Source organism: Phodopus roborovskii, unplaced genomic scaffold (genome assembly GCF_943737965.1).
Source record: "Phodopus roborovskii unplaced genomic scaffold, PHOROB, whole genome shotgun sequence".
NCBI lineage: Eukaryota > Metazoa > Chordata > Mammalia > Rodentia > Cricetidae > Phodopus > Phodopus roborovskii.
The window spans coordinates 8,163,454-8,182,787 of record NW_026126602.1 but is presented as its reverse complement, the minus strand read 5'-3'; the positions used below and the strand labels follow the sequence as shown (position 1 = coordinate 8,182,787).

The following is a 19,334-nucleotide window of genomic DNA, read 5'->3' as shown; positions in this document are numbered from 1 at the left end:
AGTTGACAAATCACTTACACACACTATCTCTACTACATACCCAGTAAGCCTGGGAGACAGGGGGAGGGGGCAAGAGCTACTCTACAGGGACAAGCTAGAAATAAAACAGGAACCTAGGGGTGTAGATTTTATTTTTCTTCTCAATAAGTGAGTCCGTTTCTTGTCTACATTAAGTTCTAGTGACTGTAAGGAAAAGCAGAAGAAAACAGGACTTTCAGAGAAGGAATGAGTTGAAAGAGATCTGCTATACTGTAGCAGATTATACTGAAAGGTTGATGGATCCTTTCCTAGGGGTTGCATATCAGAGATACTGAGTATCAGATAATTACAGTTATGAAGTAGTAATGAAAATAATCTTATGGTTGGGGGTCAGACCACAACATGAGGCGTGTATTAAAGGGTTGCAGCATTAGGAAGGTTGAAAACCACTGCTGTAGTTATCTAGAATAGAGCTGGCAAACACAAATAATTTAGTCATATATGTAAAACATGATATTAAAACTATATGTTTATCTCTCCCTATATATACTCCAAATTAACTAATAAATATTAGAATTATGAGGGAAATATTTCATCTTTTGAATCAATTTTTTAAACACACACACATATGTATATATGTCTTTTTTCAAATACAGGACAGATTTGAGAGCTAAATTCTTATCTATGCAGATTTCAAAACACAAATAAGAAGGAAAATTCCATTATGTAAATTATTGAAGGTTTTTTCCATTCATTAAAAAAAAACTGTTTTTCCATTTAAATTTAACATTGTTCAAAATGAATCCCCTCAGTTGAACTGGCCATGTGGTCACATGTCCAGTGGTCATATGTGGCTGGGAGGGAGACAGCCCTGGCCATGCTGCAAATGTTCAGTCACATGTGACCAGAAGGCAGTACTGAGAAATTTCAGCTCACATAGGGCATGGTTTGCACCTTTGAGGACATACAAGGGACATTTTTGGCTTTAGCCACATACTGTATTCCATATAGACTAGGAAGCCTCTGTAACTCATTCTCATTGGAGGAGTGAGGACGAGTGGCCTGCAGAGCTTGTTATGAAGTATGCTGCTCTTGTAGGCAAAGTAAAACCAGAATCTGTATATTTCCTTCTTACACTAACGAAACCAATCCTGAGAATCCCGAACTGTCTGTCCACAAATGCCACTGTTATTCTGTAACAGTGGGGTTTACAGTACTGCTGGAGGAGATTGGGTAAAGCTCAAGAAGATGAAATCATTTCATGGAAACCTGCCTAGCAGAGGAAATCATGGCCCAGTTCTGGTCTATCACTATGGTTCTTAAAACCAGTTTTATCTAAACTCCAAGAATATCTTGTACTGCAGTCAGACCTGGTTGGCATCTGACCCCAAACTAGTTGAGTCTAAGTGGCCACCATGCTTTTGAAATGTGACTTATGTAATTGAAGAGTAAAGGTTTTGTACACACACACACACACGCACACACACACTTTGATTATTTTTTAAATATTTATTTTTATAGTTATGGTTGTGTTGCTTGCATGTATGTCTGTGTACCAAGTACATGCCCTGTACTTAGAGGCCATCAGATCTCCAGTAACTGAAGTTATAGCTGGGTGCTGGGTGCTGGGAATAGAACCCAGTTTTTATTGAAGAACAGTCAGTACCCTTAACCACTGAGCCTTCTCTCCAGCCCCAAGATCCATGCTTTTAATTTTGTCTAGTTTAACCTAAAGATGGATAATTGGTTGAGTTACTGGAAAATACATTTGTTTACTAGAGTAATTTGGGGATTGGGTCCACCTTTTCATCTGTAAATTTTATGAGTGTTAAATGCATCTTCATTCTATACATTGCTGCAGGAGTGTATTTCAGGGTTTCAGGCATGGTCCTCCACACAGATGAGATAGTGTGCTGTCTGCACTAGGAATCACAGTACAGGGAAGACTGCACAGGGGAGGAGCGCTGCTCACAAGTCTTTAAGCAGGGCGGCTCACCAGCAGGGGGCTGAGGAGGAACAACTGCCATGCTCCTGTGTGTCAGATGAACTGGGATTCTTGATTTTCATGATACTGAAACTTTTCTTGCTTTAAATAAAGACTGACCTACCAGAGTAAGCCAATTCACTCTCACTAAGAATAAAAGAGCATCAACCAACATCCAACCTGAAAACAAGATGTGGCAGTGTAGTCTCATTCTTACTAATAGGTGCTTACAAGCAAAGGTTGGAAACTTTCAAAATCGTGTAACTTGTTGGTTCCTTATAACCAACAAGATAGATGCTCATATAGCTCCAAATAAGAGATGATCAACATCCAAATGAGTTTTTTTCCAGTCAGAATTCTTATTACTAGCCATATTATTCCAGACAATAAGGAAATATGTTGTTAAAATGACATAATGGGGAAATGTATAAGCCAGCTTTCCATTTGAAGACACCCTGGACATGATGTCATTTCACCAATGGTGCTGATATTTCAATTTAAAAAGAGTCATTTATCAATGTAAAAGATGCACGTACCTTTTGAATAGTTCTCTGATCCTGGTTTGACATCTCTTTCAGACACATAATTTCATCCTCTGTAAACAAAAGAAGAGAGAGGCCAACCATGAAATTACACACGTATGCCCCTGTATTCAAACTGCCCGCTTTGGGGCAGGCTGTAGAGGCACCGGCAGGCATGGTGTTCACACGTCCTAGCAGGATTACGACCTTCACAAATGCCCTTGACATTCACAGCCTTCTTCCTGCTGTTAGGTTAGCCGGTCAGATAGGGAGTAAGAAGTAAGTTCAAGATCCAAGTGTGGCTGAGGGCTAGATGCTTTTCATCAATACTAGCAGTGGACATTTTTTGCTGTTAGCTACAGCCAATACAAAGTGCTTTAGCAGGTGGCACTTTATGATTTGCTAAGAAAGACCACAACCTGAGAAAGCATTGTCCTACCACATCCAAAGAGAAATGGAGTCACAGGGGCATGGCATCATCTAGCACTAAAGGGACACTGTATTATGACTCATTTCACCAAGGCTCACATCCACGTTCTTAATTTTCGCTCTGCTTTCATACTGTAGGTTACCAGAGCATCATACAAAGAGCAAAACAAAACAAAATGCAAATAAACAGCAGCAGTTAAAATCTAACGGCACTTTAAAGCAGCATACTTCTGGTGATAAAAATGCAATGCCTCTCCACAAGTGTGTCTTGTCACTTTCCCTTATGTATGTTATAGTTAGACCGTCAGCGTGTGAAAGAAAGTGGGCACACTGTGTCTAGAACAAACTGATTGCCCCCCCCCTTTGCTAAGGCTAATGTGTATGTTTTGTTTTGGTTTTTTTGTTTGTTTGTTTAGAAACAAGTGCTCTGAGTTCACATGGCATGGCTCAGAAGGGCAAATACAGAAACATCCTATGCTCCAAGCAAGGAAAGCTATCGTAAAAAGAAAAAGAGAGCTATCAAACCGACTTCTTCTAGGTGTAAGTAAACGCATGTGAGAGGAAAAGCCAAACAGAGGAATGGGTCTTACGTGTGCCGCTCCTCACAAGGGAAGGGTTGTAAGTGTTACCTAACATTGCATTTTCTTTCATGTTCACTTGCACTTCTTCTTCCAGGACTGAGATCACTTGCAGCAGCCTCTCGTTTTCCATCTTGTATTCCATAATTTCCTTTTCCAAGAATAGCTTTGGAGAGCTGGGCTCCTTGGCCAAAGAGTCCTGTGAAGAGAAGGAATCCCATATTTCTAAGCAGGGAACCAAGGATTTAAATATGCAACTCTAGGACAATGCCCATAAAGAGGCACTATCATATAATTTTCTGAATTCTATTACACACTTATAATATGAATAGCAAGAAGGAAGGGGACTAAATAGAACTGGCTGGAAGAAAGGCCACAGTACATTCTGTACAAAGACCCCAGCACATGGGGACATTTTATTGACAGGAATAATGCATATCATACTGTTTGTGTGCCCTCATCATTCAGGTCAATTCATTATGGAGGCTGTGTCCAGGGAGGCAGCTGGGGCCCCCTCCACCCACACTTCCCTCTGAGTATCTGAAGTGCTGTCCCTTGTAACTAGGCAGGCTGGGGAGGCCATGGATGGGCAGCGCCAGGGGGTGGCGAAGTGCAAGGCTAAGGAGGGGGGCTTGTTGCCTTTGTGGCATTTCCCAGTGTCAGTGCTGCCAGTGCCGGGAAGAGCCCATCACATGTCAAAGGGGTGACGTGTGCAGGCTGGGAGCCGCATGGAGCCCATCAGGCGCGCAGATATCCACACAGTTGGTTTTCTGCTGGGTGGGGGAGCCACCCAGAGGCAATTCATATTCTGAACATTAACATGGCTTTGCATGCCTGTCACAGGGGCTGCGCAGGCAGTTAACGCTATTGAAGACTAGGGTTTCAATCTCTATGCAGAGTGATTACCTTGTAAGAAGGTTTCAGGATAACTTACAACAAAGGACTTTAAAGTTATAGTTTTAGTAAAGCAAACTCATTTACATTTTTATTATGTGCGTCTTTTGTTTAAATCTTGCCATGTCCATTATGACAGAGGCTTTTTCCTATGCAATGAAAGTTTATTTGGGAAGGCTTCTCTCTTTTTCTTCTTCCTCTTGTCTGTTTCAAAGCTATTGAAAACATCTGAATATACTTGCCTATGGTTGTCTATGTTTCATGGACACACTTAGGAAAATTAAGATGTCATGGACCAGGGAAGCTGGTGCAGAATTTTATACTCTTTTACAGATCATGCAATTTCAAAATAAGGGTCACATTATTATGCTAAAATAGGAAAACAATTCTACATGTCTGGCTTTGAAATTCCCATGGACTTGAAAATACTTTCGAACTTCAAAGTAATCGTAACTGAACTATGAGTTGGTCCTTTTACAGTAATTCCATGATTGCAAATAAGTAAGAATAAATAAATACTCAAAAACAGAATGATCTTTCTAACATACTGGTTTCCTTCTGGAACTGTACCCTGATTTTGTTGCAGAGGAATGATAGAGTAAATTATTGAAATGTTTCTCCCTGGGATTGTAATGTTTGAAAAGAAAAACAAGTGTTAGAATGTTTCATAGTACATTAATAAAACCCTTTAAAATCAGCGAATTGTCAATGGGATTATAATAATCTACAATGCACTTAATAGCATTTGAATATGCTATTGTTTTATTCTAAGCTTGGGTACAAATCTTGAGCTTTTAATTCTTTGTTTTATTTAAATTACCTCAAAATTTCTAATTTTGTTTATTGTCATTGAGATAAGCAGGCACTGCATAGCCTGGCTCTCCCAGTGAGATTTTTTTTTTGTTATTTACTTATTTCTGTGTATGAGTATTTTGCCTGCATGTATGTCTGTGCACTACATGTACACTTAGTGTTATTGGAGATCAAAAAAAGTTGTTGTTGTCAGTTCCCCTGGATAGATAGTTATAGACAGTTGTGAGCTGCCATGTGGTGCCAAGATTTGAACCTGGGTCCTCTGGAAGAGCAGCCAGTGCTCTTAATCACTGAGCCATCCCTCTAGCCCTTGGTCTTGAACTCTTCACCCCCTTAACTAGGCAACCATAGTGCTCAGACTCTAACATGCAGAAATAGAGGAGCACTAACTGGTCTAATGATCAGGTAAGAAACGGCATGATTTTCTCAACAAAATAAAGGGAGACTCAGCATTCCCATGTTTCACATCACCAAAGCTGAGATTACAGAATGTGTTTATTGTTTAAATATAAACAACATGGATTTGAATCTTCTTAAGCCTGTATTTCCCACCTGGCAGTTCATGGCCATCCATAGAGGATTACATGGGTGTCTGTTACCATTCATAACCTAAGAATTATTTGAACAAATAAGATATGATTAAAGTGGGAGCAGCTCCTAGCTAATATGTGTCCTAAGCCTCTGTGTGGGAAAGCAAGTCTCAAGGAAAACCCATTAAAGTGAGGCACTTTTATCTGCAGCCCTGATTCTCCAGAGGTTAGCCTTTAGCTCTGTCGCCACCATCTGTCAGATGAAGGAACTGCAAGTAATTAACGATTCAGACACCAGGGCAATAGGATACTTCATTAGCAAAGGAAACAAAGCCTTTGTCCTGGCTGCTGCTTTGCTCTCTCACACTCAAGTGGAGAGTTTTTTGGTGATGTTCCTTCTGCCATCTGCCCCACACATTGCTTGCTCTGTCTTGCTTAAACCACGAATCTCCTTAAAAATAAACTGCATTCATAAAACAAGGTTAACACGAAGCTGGAGATCATTAAAAGAATGTTAGCTGGGTATTTAAAGGCACAGTATAATCCAAGATCCCGTCTGCAATCATCCTGGGATTTTAAATTCATAAAGGCACTTTCTGCTATCTTGCTTTTCCACCATTTTATGAAAATGAGACCTTTAATCGGTGGGATAGATGCCGTTTCTCTTGTGAATAAGCATGAGGTCCACAATATGTCTGATGCAGGTCTCAGAACTCCAAGCCGAGTCTGGAAAGAAGAGCTTCCTAAAAGCAGGACCATGCAGAACCTTCCTTCTCTCAATGTGCTCTTGACTAAGTGCCTAGGCATCAGTTGGGATTCTGCTGGAGATGTGGGGTCTCAGGTTCCAGTCCAGACCTCCTGTGTACGTCTCTACCTGAGCAATTTCAGCAGGTGATGCATACGAACTGGGGTCTGAGAACTTCCTGCCTCAGAGCTCTCTGTATGCCTTCTCAGCAGTTCTCTTCTGTGATATTGGCTGTGGATGGCACTTGGACATCTCAATTTGTGGATGGCACACTGGGGTTGGGGGTTGGGGGGTAGGGGTGGGGGCGGGGGCGAGGGAGCAGACAAGCATGATTCTGATGCATGCCCTTGCCTTGTGACAGCCAAATAGACGAGCAGGTGCTTCCCCAGTGAGTGACAACCAGGAAAGTGGCACCCTAGGATAGCGCAGCCCTGCAGAGTAGCCATTCTTGAATGGCAGCTCTGTCGCAGTGTCGTTAGAAAGAAGCAGATCTGTTCATCAGTGGAGGGTGGGGAGATGATGGTTGCACAGCTTGGCCATATTGGAGTAAGAAGGAAAAATGAAAAGCCCATCTAATACAAGAACTCCAGCTGAAGTTAAAATCAATATGTGATGTGCACAAGCAGGCAAGAGTGTGCAAACACACACACACACACACACACACACACACACACACACACGGTACACACAGGTACACAAGCACACTCTGATGGGGTAACTTTCTTTACAATTCTCAGAGACAGTGCTCAACAGACAGCATGGCAAACCAGGAACCACACAAGTTTGCAGCTAAGTCCCACAGATTTCCCACAGAATAAAAACTGGAATGAAGTCGCTCTCAGAGAAATTGACACCAAGAATGTCATTGGAAGCCCAGGTTTCCGTTACTTAAACACTCCACCCCTTCTTCTTTCCCTTGACCACACATGCCATTTAGACTACTTGTTTATTGAACTTGACATCCTCTAGCCAATCTCACCAGCTTTCTCTCAGAACCAAGCCAGGAGAGACAGCATGACTTCATTAACATAAATAAGTTATTGATACAATCTGAATACGAGAAGAATCAATCACCTCTTACATAGACTAAGCAAAGCTAGTTTATTTTCCATGTTTTCAAAAATATTCCTCTTGAGATTTCCCCTAAATATTTATTCATTGGTAATATATATAAGTGTTTATGGTGAGGGTGAGGCATGAATGCCCTGATATGTGTGTGGAGGGCCAACAGCTTTGTGGGGTTGCTTCCCTCACCTTTAAGCTCTAGGGATGGAGCTGAGGTCATCACACATATATTACAAACCATTGTAACTGCAAAGCCATTTGCTGGCCCTCCTCTTGGCATCTTTACTGTTTCTCTGCATTCTGTGCTCCAAATCCAGTTGCAGGTTAACCTTGTGAGAAGTCTCAGAGGGATTTTTGAGCCACTAGAGGGGGCAGCTATCTATGATGCAACAGTTGAGAACTTACAAAAAAGGAGTTTAAGGGAGGTTTGTTCCTAGAGAACTTAGTAAAATGTTTTCACAGGCTGACTGATAGGCAACTATTCTGAAATTCAAAATAAAAATCTTTAATCTGACACCCTTCTGGTTGTAGGTATTTTTCACAAGGGAGATTCAATCTGGATTAGTGGTCTGTGTGTGTGTGTGTGTGTGTGTGTGTGTGTGTGTGTGTGAGTGTGTGTGCGTGCACGTGCACGCACTTTCTAGCATCACCTATTCACCCTCAGTCCTGTAACTCTCATTCAGTCATCTTCTTGCTCTTAGAGATTCAGGGTAATCCAGTCCTGCTTTGGACTGCTTCTGGGCCCCAGGCAGCTGGTAGTGCTGAGCTGATAGGGGATGAGAACAAACCTGCCTTTCTCGAACATTCATCGCAGACAGAACTTCATGCTCTCCTTTCTGCTGTTCACTCTTCCCTTTTGCGTTCCCACTGGCTCTGGGCCTAAGAAGGAAGGTTGTGACTGGTTCTTTTTGCTAGGGAGACCATCAGTATGGAAATCTGAGATTTTCTTTCTCGACATCTTGTTTTAAAAGTCATTCTGTCAGCTGGGAGAGGGGCAATGACACAGTTCCACAATACTCTGGGCAACATCTTGAAGACTTCCCTTATCCCCCAGGGCTTCCACTGTGCCAAGCCAGATCCTTGATCAGGTCACGAAGAAGGTCTCCAGAAAGTTCTAACTTGCATCAGAGTTGGAGTGCATTCAGAGAAGAGAAAATGTAACTTATATTTGAACACGAGGGTTCTAACAAAAGAGGCATTTGGGGAAAGAGTAAGAAACCCCAAGTGAGGGCTCAAGTGAGAGTCACAGTTCATTCACACGCAATTGCTGCAAATATGACTTTACCCTTATTCTCAACTGGTTGCCAAGAAAAGTGAAGGAGACCACAGGGTGGGTCTTGAGATCTGTGAACAGGATTACACCTGATAACTTAAAACTCCAGAAGTTTGGATATCTTCACTGAACACTAGCTTGTTTGTGAGACTCCCAGAGAAGAACAAGATCACAAAGGTCATATGTCCACAGGCCTGACTCCTGGCTTATTAATATTTTAACATATTTACCTGGAAATACAGTCTCCTTTCTTAAAACAAAGGTGTGTGTGTGTGTGTGTGTGTGAGAGAGAGAGAGAGAGAGAGAGAGAAAGAGAGAGAGAGAGAGAATCTGTGTGTGTGAATGTGGGGCTTCATTCATCTCCTCAGCCCAGTTCTCATTCATTTTTAACTCAGGGTTATTGCTATCTACAATTCTATTTACACGATTTAGCATTAATTATGATCAATTTTTATAAAAGTGAAACAAGCTTACAATCTTGCCAAATCCAATCTCTTCATATTGTTCTAGTTCATTTCTTAAATCCTTAAGAATTTGTTCTTTCTCCTTCAGTTTTTTTGACAAAACGCTCACTTTCATGTTCGTGGCATCCTGCAGTGCAGCTTTTTCTTCTTCTATTTCAAAGAATTTCTGGAAGGCAGAGAGAAGCATTACCAATCTGACCAGAAATCGTTTTATTTCAATTTGATTTCTTATCTTGTAAACCAGGTTATTTTGCAATTTTCCTACATTTCTTTGTAAATAACTCTAAATTAAAACATACAATAAGGCAATCCAGTACCACGGTATCTGATAAAACACAAAACATGGTGCCTTGTTCTAATATTATCTGTCATATAAAGAGGGAAAAAGAGGAAGACGGCTGATCAGGAAGTTTCCCACAGAACATGGGTTTCCCACAGGCATGCCTCCCACAGCCACAAGCATTTGGTAGCCATTTGTTGAGACAATTGCCTAAACAGCTAGGAGGGTGCACAACTCTGGTTGACCCTGACGAGAACTGTTTTGGGAGGGTAGGTATGTACCAAGTGGCAGACTCAACAGTAACAGGTCTGACAATAATCATAAACAGACTCATTGCACTGAGGACTTGGCTATAAACTTTTGGTTTTGGTCCCATCGCTGATACCAGCCACCAACTAATTCAAGAGGAAGCATGCTTGCCCATATTTCTGCTAGGTAACAGGTCCACTGGCTTGTTATGGCTGCAGATCTTGAACTGGCCTTGAAATCCATCTAATGCCTGCCTCAGCTGTGATTTGAGAGCAGTCTCACCTTCCCAGGAACTGAGCAGGAATCATATTGCTCTGTTCATGGCCTTGTTTTTAGCTGAATAGCAAACCCTGAAATTCCATGGAACAGCACTAGCTGTAACTTAACAGTGGCCGTTCACCAAGGGATCTTCGGGAAGTGTGTGTCTCCTTGCCTTCAGAGGAGGGTCTACTGTTTCATGTCCCATTGCAAAAGTAGCCCTGAACATCATTTCTATCTTATCCCTGCCCCAGTACAGAAGCAGTCCTGCCCATCAGGAGATATGCTCACATAGGCCTCCTAAAGGAACCCTTCAGCCGTTAGTTCAGTTTCCTGTTCGAGGAAAGCGCTGTAACCCAGCTTCAGCCCCATAGAAACTGTGACCCAGGGGTGCCTCTGAATGCCCAGCGTCTAGCAGAACACAAGTTCATCTGTGTCCCTGGTACATGACTGTAGTGGTCAGACAAAAATATTGAAAGTAACTATAGCTATAGTAAATAGCAGATGAATAAATAATTTTTACAAGAAATAAAGTATGACATCAATAGTATAAAATATTGGATGAATGAAAATATTAAAGTGTGCAGGGATATATATATATATGTATATATACATATACATATACATATACATATACATATATATATATTATATATATAATTTTCTTATTTTACATATCCATCCCAGTTCCCTTTCCCTCCCTCCCTCTCATATCCCTGACCCCCTCCCATCCCATTCCCAACCCCCGCTACACAGGGAGGGTGATGCCTTCCAGGAGGGATCATCAAAATCTGTCAAGTTATTTGGAGTAGGGTTGTGCACCAGGGATACATCCTGGTTTCACTGTCAGAGGTCCCATAGACTGCCCAGGCCTTCTAACGAGACCCATGCTCAGGGAGTCTGAGTTGGTACAATGCTTATTTCTCAGCTGTCAATCTGGGGGTCCATGAGCTCCTGCTTGTTTTGGTCAGCTGTCTCTGTGGGTTTCTGTAGCCTGGTCTTAACTCCTTTTCTTATCACTCCTCCCTCTCTGCAACTGGATTTCAGGAGTATGGCTCAGTGTTTAGCTGTAGGTGTCTGCTTCTGTTTCCAGCAGCTACTAGATGAGGGCTCTATGATGGCATATAAGTTAGTTATCAATCTCATTATAAGGGAAGGGTGTTTAAAGTAGCTTTTCCACTGTTGCTCAGATTGTTAGTTGGGGTCATCTTTGTAGGTCTCTGGACATTTCTCTAGAGTCAGTTGTCTCTTCAAACCTATAATGGCTCCCTCTATTATGGTGTCTCTTTTATTTGCTCTTGTTCTACCTGTCTATTTTTGTGCCAATTGGTCTACCTGTCTATTTTTGTGCCAATACCAAGCTGTTTTTGGTAACCCATTCAAAAAAAGACACAACTAAGAAAGAGAACTACAGACCAATATCCCTCATGACCATTGATGCAAAAAAAAAAAATACTCAATAAAATACAGACCAATCAAATCCAAGAACACATCAGAGAAATCATCCACCATGACCAAGTAGGCTACATCCCAGGGATGCAGGGATGGCTCAACATATGAAAATCTATCAATGTTATCCACCATATAAACAAATTGAAAATGAAAAGTCATATGATCACCTCACTAGATGCTGAAAAAGCCTTTGACAAAATCCAACACCCTTTCATGATAAAGGTCTTGGAGAGATCAGGGATAACAGGAACATACCTAAACATAATAAAAGCAATATACAGTAAACCAACAGCCAACATCAAACTGAATGAAGAGAAGCTTAAGGTGATTCATCTAAAATCAAGAACAAGACATGGCTGCCCACTGCTCCATATCTCTTCCATATTGTACTTGAAGTTCTAGCTAAAGAAATAAGACAACAAAAGGAGACCAAGGGATACAAATTGGAAAGGAAGAAGTCAAACTGTCAGTATTTGCAGGTGATATGATAGTTCACATAAGCGACCCAAAAAACTCTACCAGGGAATGCCTACAGCTGATAAAGACCTTTAGCAAACTAGCAGGATACAAGATAAACTCAAAAAAATCAGTAGCCCTACTATGTATAGACAATAAAGGGGCTGAGAAAAGAAATCAGAGAAACATCACCTTTTACAATAGCCACAAATAACATAAAGTATCTTTGGGTAATGCTTACCAAACAAGTGAAAGACCTATATAGCAAGAACTTTGTGTCTTTAAATAATGAAATTAAAGAAGATACCAGAAAATGGAAAGATCTCCCATGCTCTTGGATAGGTAGGATAAACATAGTAAACATAGCAATCTTGCCAAAAGCAATCTACAGATTTAATGTGATCCCCATCAAAATTCCAGCACAATTCTTCACTGACCTTGAAAGGATAATAATCAACTTTATATGGAAAAACAAAAGATAAAGATTATATATCATTTAGTTACATTACTATTTAAAATTACACCTCTTCCCCTCAGCTTTTGAAAACAGCGTTTTCTATGTAGCACCAGTTGGCCTAGAACTTAAGCTCTCCCTACCTCGGCCTCTTTAGTACTGGGATGCTGGCATGGCTACCATGCCTGGAAACAGGCTCTTTTAACTATGAGGTATCTTATATGTGCTTCATGTCAACCACAGATGAAAATTTCAGAAATCATCTAGTAGGCACACAAAGATAAAGAGGAAACAACAAGAAAGCCTTGGACTCAAAAGAAGGCAGGAAATCATAAGACAAGTAAGAAAAAAAAGAACCACACACCAGGGTAATCAACAGAATGGCCACAGGAGGACCTTACCCACCAGCAGTTACTTTAGAGTGTAAATAAATCAAAGCATCTAACCAAGGGTAGAACAGTGAATGAATGAATGAAACAGAAATAAAATCCTACAGTGCACTGCCTGTAAAAGACTCATGTTAGCCTGAAGGACACACATGGGCTGAAAGCTTAAGACAACACAAGCTTTTCCCTGCAACTGGTAACCCAAAGAGAATGAGAACAGCTACATTAATAGCAGACAAAACAAATTTTGATTAAATTGTTTTCGCAAGAGACAGAGGTCATTGCACAATAATAATAGAGCCAATTTACATAAAAGAAGCAACAGTTGTAAACATATAAACACTCAGTATTGAAAACCTGAAACATATAAAATAGATATTGAGAAAGAATAGCAATATGAAATCTGGGTGGTGGCGGTGATACAGGCCTTTAATCCCAGCAGGGGCAGGTGGACCTATGTGAGTTCAAGGCCAGTTTGGTCTACAAAGCTACACAGAAAAAACCTGTTCTGAAAAATAAAAATAAAAATAAATAGCAATAATGTATAGGAATTTTGGTAACCCACTAATTTTTCTGTCAACCCTAGAGTTAAACCTAGGACTTTGCACATGTTATATAAGCAGTCTACCATTGAGATAGACTGCTAACCCCAGCCTAACATTCCACTTTTAATAGTAGATCAAGCATGAGAGTTCAGTAAGAAAACTGTAGAAATGACTACATGAGAATCAGAAAAGAAAATAATGTGTGAAAACTCCAGGGAGGTGGCTAATAATTTGAGGTGTGCAGAGGAAGGCAAAAGACCGCAACAAGCTTGGTGTTGTTAGAGGATGAAGTTTTGGATTAGATGCAGGATGACAGAAGTGGGGGAGAGGAGGTGACCTTCTGTCTCCTGACAAGGAGCTTAGACAACCCTACATGTATGGAACACTACTTAGACAATGGGATTAGTGACCCTTTACAATAATAAGGGGGGAGGGAATCCCAAAGCAAATGCATCAGCAAGCCAGGTGCTCATCCCCAGAGCACCCTTGGGAAGACACATTCTCTTCCCCTTGACAAGTCAAGGGACACCTAGAAGTGGAACTAATGGATTCGAGGTGTGGTGAGATGTTCTAAAATTAAATGTGGTGCTGGTTGTATAACACCATTAAGTTGTACACTCTCAGTGGGTATATCTTATGCTCTGTAAACTGCATTTAATAAAACTGCTAAGTGGTTTCACTATACCAATGTTTTCAGTATACACCAGGAATAAGATTACACCTTCTAAAAATAAACTATTACACTTAGGAATAACTTGGCTGTATAAAATATCTACAACTCATAGAAATATAGAAGACAGAAATGAACCAATAATCCAAGATAACATTCTTGAAAAGGGAAATTGAATACTATAAAGTGCAAACTGGGAAGCTTTGTTGAAGATTAAATAACCCCCCCAATTATCTTAGTTTATTTGAAAGAATAAAAAAACTGAAAAGATCATGAAGAAGAGATAGAATAAAACTAAAATAGACATACTATACATTGATAGAGCCCTTGTCTAGGCATAAGCCCCTGGATTCCATCCCCAGCCAGCAACACACACACACACACACACACACACACACACACACACACACACACACACACAATTAAAAGTGGTATAATTCCACAACTCAGAGTAAATGGATTGTTTCATTTGTTCATTTGAGTAGTGTCTCATTAGGTAGCCCTGTCTGGCTTGGAACTAGCTATGTAAACCTGGATGGCTTCAAATGCACAGAGATTGCATAACCCCGAGTCTGGGATCCAAAGTTTATGTCACTTCACCAAACTAGCTTTTTTTTTTTTTTTTTTTTTTTTTTCTCTTTAAGATAGTTTTTATATAGGGCCACAGAATGTCTAGACAGACTTGAAATGAATCTAAATTTATCAACAAAGAAAAGATAAAAAATCAAGGGAAAATGATGCTTATTAGTTTGAAGGCTGGTAATGGTCCTCTACTATCCATCTATTGTACAGATTTTGTAAATACCTAAGTCCTTGTATTAAAATCCCATTTGAAATACTGAGAGGTTTCATTTTTTATCAGAAGTATAGATAAACAATACCTTTCTGCAAGCTAGAAATATAGGAATTATATTGCTTTTTAAAGTTTTCTTTTTTTGAGTAAAACAGAGTAAAATCTCACACAAATTACTTAAAAGTTAAGTAACTTTAGAGCCATGCTCCAGGGCAGGGAGAAGTAACTACATCCTTAACTGGTCTGTAGGGGGCAGCAGAGAGCCAGTTACACTTGTCCTCTGCCAAAAGACAGAGACCTGTGGCTGTTGTTATTTCCAAGACTCAACTGTCCTATGACTAATCCTGAGCAAAGTGGGTAGCCAGGATTAGCTGGGCTTGTGAGGTCATAAGTCAAATCAAAGCTAACAAGCCCAAGTGAAGATTCAAATAATGACTTTAATTTAGCCTAATAGGAACAATATTTTTAATCTGACAAAGCAGCTAACCACAACTAGCGTAGGCTTGGTTAAACATGTTGCACTAGCACATGTTTATGATGACTTGGTAAGAGGCAGAATTTAGCCATTTCTGCTTTACACTCCCAGAAATAGAGATTGCACATGTGAAGAGAGACACTCATTGCTCTGCTATATTTTTGAATATTTGATGTATATTAAAATCAGAATTCCAGGAATTATTGAAGACACAAATGGTTATTAAAACCTATTCTAATAAACAATAGATTTCTGAATTACCACCTTACTGTAAACAAAAATTCTGGAGAATTCTTTGTGCATGTGTGTGTGTGGGGTGTGTGCACACAGGTTGCATACAGATGCCGAAGAAGGATACCCTGTGATCACTCTATCATTCTCTGCCTTGTGGCTTTGAGACAGTCTCTCACTGAACCTGATGGCCCACAAGTCTAAGCAATCCTCCTATCTCCATTCCCAAATGCTGGTGTTACAGGTATACACAGCCACTCTGGGATCCCAGATATGTGCTCTTTCCCATTACACTATCTATCAAGTCCTGTCTGAAGACAACTTCTATTGAGATGGTTTCCAGCTTCACTATGTGAGAAAATGCAACTAGGTATTTGTCAGATGTCCTATTAAAGGTGAGACAACACAGGGGCAGAGCCAGCCTTTTCTGTAGGAAATAACCCCCTTGAACTCTGCACCCAATCCCACCACATTGTGCTAGAATTAGAGCTTGCCTGGAAACTGGCTATGAGAATAGAGAGCAAAAAAGAAGGAAAGTATTCTCCTCATATTCACACATCTGGGTAGGCTCAAACATTTCAGCTGAGAATTACATTATAATCACCATAGACCCGCAGAGTTGCCCAGAAGAAAATGCAAATATTCTTTGAAGAAACCTCCCACTATCTGGGGGCTCAAAGAACTCTGAAGAACATGAGTTCATAATTAAAAATGATAAAACTCAAAAGCAAGTGTCATCACATGAGTGAGGGCTAGTACTTGGGAGACAAAATTTCCAGAGCCTCAAAAACAAAAAATGTGTAAATTATGCAGCACAATCTATAAGTTTATGTAAATGTAGTAATGCATATTACAAGTGATGTGAGTGCTGGGGATAACTCAGTAAGAGCTGCACAGCATGAGGACTTGAGTTCAGATTCCCAGCACCGATGTGAAAGCCAGGTATGGTTGCATGCATCTGTAACCCCTGAGTCCAGATCCTCAGGACCCATGTGAAAATCAGGCATGCTTGCATGTATCTGTAACCCCAGGGTAGAGGCACAGACAGGAAGAGTTCTAGGACATGCTGGCTAATTCCAGGTTCAGTGAGAGATCCTGTCTCAAGGGGTTGAGCAGAGGATGATAAAAGTAGAACTCTTAACATCCTTCTCTGGCTTTTGCATGGGCATATACACTCATGTTCACACATGCATACACACAAGATAAGTAGATAAAATTAAAAAGTTAATTTGATTTTCAATCATGTCTATTTTTTTTTCTGATGGAAGATTTATTATCAACCAAAACAGTGATACTAATAGTTTGCTGTCCACTCATCTATTTATGTATTTGAGTATTCCTTAGGGAATCCTACACAGTTTTATTGAGCTTGAAAGACTTCAGACTACCTGTGTAAGAGTTAGAGATGTTTCTTTACACAGTCACAATGCCACCATCATACTTTTCAATAAATTAATAATCCATTAATATTAACCCCTAATACGCCATTCCTTCTGCCTTCTCTACCAGTCCCCATTTCCTTCCCCATCCCTAGTTATTAGTACAGAACTAGCTGTACATATGGTATCTGAGAAACATCTTTAATTCTTTTCATTTAAAGTAGAAGTTTTCTTCCTCCTATTTACCACACAAGTCAATACTTAAGCCACTACAGATCATGCATACCTCCCCTTGATTCTTTTCTGTTCCTCTTTCTCCATATTTTCTCCAATATTTTCCTCCATAAAATATTCACTAAAACATTATATTTTTCTGATCACTGTACTAGGTCCTAAGGGACTTTTGTGAACAAAAACTTTCATGGTGTTTCCCTTTGGAGGTTACCCCTTTCTCCTTTTGTCCAGTGTGTTGTTTGAAATAGTTACCCTGTGGTCTATAGAATAACTGTAGAGACATAAGAATTGACTCTCAGCTCTATCACTAGCCACCCCTATGACTGTGAGCATTTTGCTTAACACACTGTGTCTTGTATTCTTCAGCCACAATATGCAGATGCTGATGATGCCTTTCAAACACTCTCCACAAGGTAAAAATGGGTAGAAGAAACTTCATCCCAATATTTAAGGTAAATAACCAGGATAGGTGCAGCTCTAGATGCTTAGGCATGTCTGGGCTTAGCATCTAGACCGCAAGAACACTCACTTCTAGCTGAGATATATACCTTCTATAATCTATTAATAACACCAAATATTAGTAACACTACTTTGAGAGACATATAAGGAGTTAAAGAGATAGAAGTAACAGACTGAATTTGTCACGTCAATCTCAGAAGCCACATGTGACTAGTAGTTACCACATGGGCCAATGCCACATCCAGTGACTGTGGCAGTGTACAAGTGTCTGGTGAGGTCCCAGCTTCTCTTTCACATTGTATTATGTGGGGACCCACTTTGCTCAATCACTTTTACTTAAGTAGCATCCCTCCTTCTGGGTTGGCCTCTCCAACATTATGTCCTGGGTTGGGTGTGGTGCTGGACTGGCTTGAGGAAGGGGCTGATACCAAGTAAGTTATATTTCTATCACCTGCCAACAAAAAAATATTCCTATATATGCTAGTATAACTGTTTGCCTAGACTCCCATTAGATTTCTTGCCCGCCTGCTCTGAGCACTTTATTCCAGAATAACTATTAACTCCTCAGCAAAATCTTCACAAAGTTCATGAGCAGAAATAACTGTTCCTTTGTGGTATTCCCATAAATCCTACTTATTTGCTTATCTGCACATACCCACTATATTTTGTGATTTGTTTATGATCGCCCTCTCTGTTTATCCTTACCCATTTCTATAAAGTCTGTATCCAGAGAATCATACCACAGAGCATTCATTTAAAAATGTTGTATGCCAAGATTTGTTTTATTTAAAGTTACATTTCTCATGTGATTTATTGTTTTCTTTGCTTTAGATTTATTAAAAATATCTGTAATTATTTAAGCTAGGTCCCACATAAAAGAGTTATTTGACCTTTTGATTCCCTAAATGGGAATTTCATATGATTCAACATAACAAATGTAAATGGTAGTTATGGAGGTTGTAAGGGCATTTTATCATATTCTCAGTCAGTAGGCAGAAGGTTGTGACCCTACATGCTAAGCCAGGATCACGAGAAACAGAAAAGCACAGCAACACTAAGACAAGAGTACTGTGTGTATGTGAGGCTGTCTATTTAACACTTAGATTTACCTGCTGTGGTCTGGTTCTAAATGCTTTGCAAAAATCAATTGATCTAAACTAGACTCCCTTAATATATGGTTGGCAATGGTGTGACTGGGACAATATATGAGGGCACTGGCAGTGGGTCCAAGACCTAACACTAATGCACAAACTAACTTAGTGGAGCATATTTGATATGGAGAGATACCTTGCCCAGCCTAGACACAGGGGTGTTGGGGTTGGGGGGGTGCCTTTGTCCTGCCTCAATGAGATGATGGGATAGAGTTAGTAGACTTCCTATGGGAGGCCTTGCCCTCTCCATGGAACAGATGGGAGGAGTGGAGAGTGGAGGGAGTGGGAGGAAAAGAGGGAGGAGGAACTATGATTGGAATGTAAAAAATAAATTAATAAAAAAAAGAGAGAGAAAGATCAATCAGTCTTACTCTTGGAGCTTGCCTGTCTGTGTGGTATGGACTATTGCTATCTTCATTTTATAGCAGAGAGACCCGAAGCAGCAAATCAAGTACTTTTTTCAAAGTTACATAGCAATGAAGTGGCAAAACCAGGATTTGAACCCAGGCTGTTTACCTCTGTAGCATTTGCTCTAAAACATACACTCTGCTGACTCTTAACTAATCTGTGCAAGTTGAAAACCATGG

At 40.3% G+C, this 19,334-nt stretch overlaps 1 protein-coding gene across 1 annotated transcript in view; it reads right to left on the bottom strand.

Annotated features, from left to right (window-relative positions):
• The window catches only part of CUNH10orf67 (chromosome unknown C10orf67 homolog), a 104,551-nt gene that overhangs the window by 64,848 nt on the left and 20,369 nt on the right, over positions 1-19,334 (bottom strand). The window contains exons 5-7 of the mRNA XM_051205709.1: positions 9,286-9,441; positions 3,543-3,690; positions 2,500-2,558 (exon numbers count right to left, since the gene is read on the bottom strand). Coding sequence (XP_051061666.1) covers positions 2,500-2,558; positions 3,543-3,690; positions 9,286-9,441 — 363 coding nt within the window. The remainder of the gene's footprint in view (positions 1-2,499; positions 2,559-3,542; positions 3,691-9,285; positions 9,442-19,334) is intronic.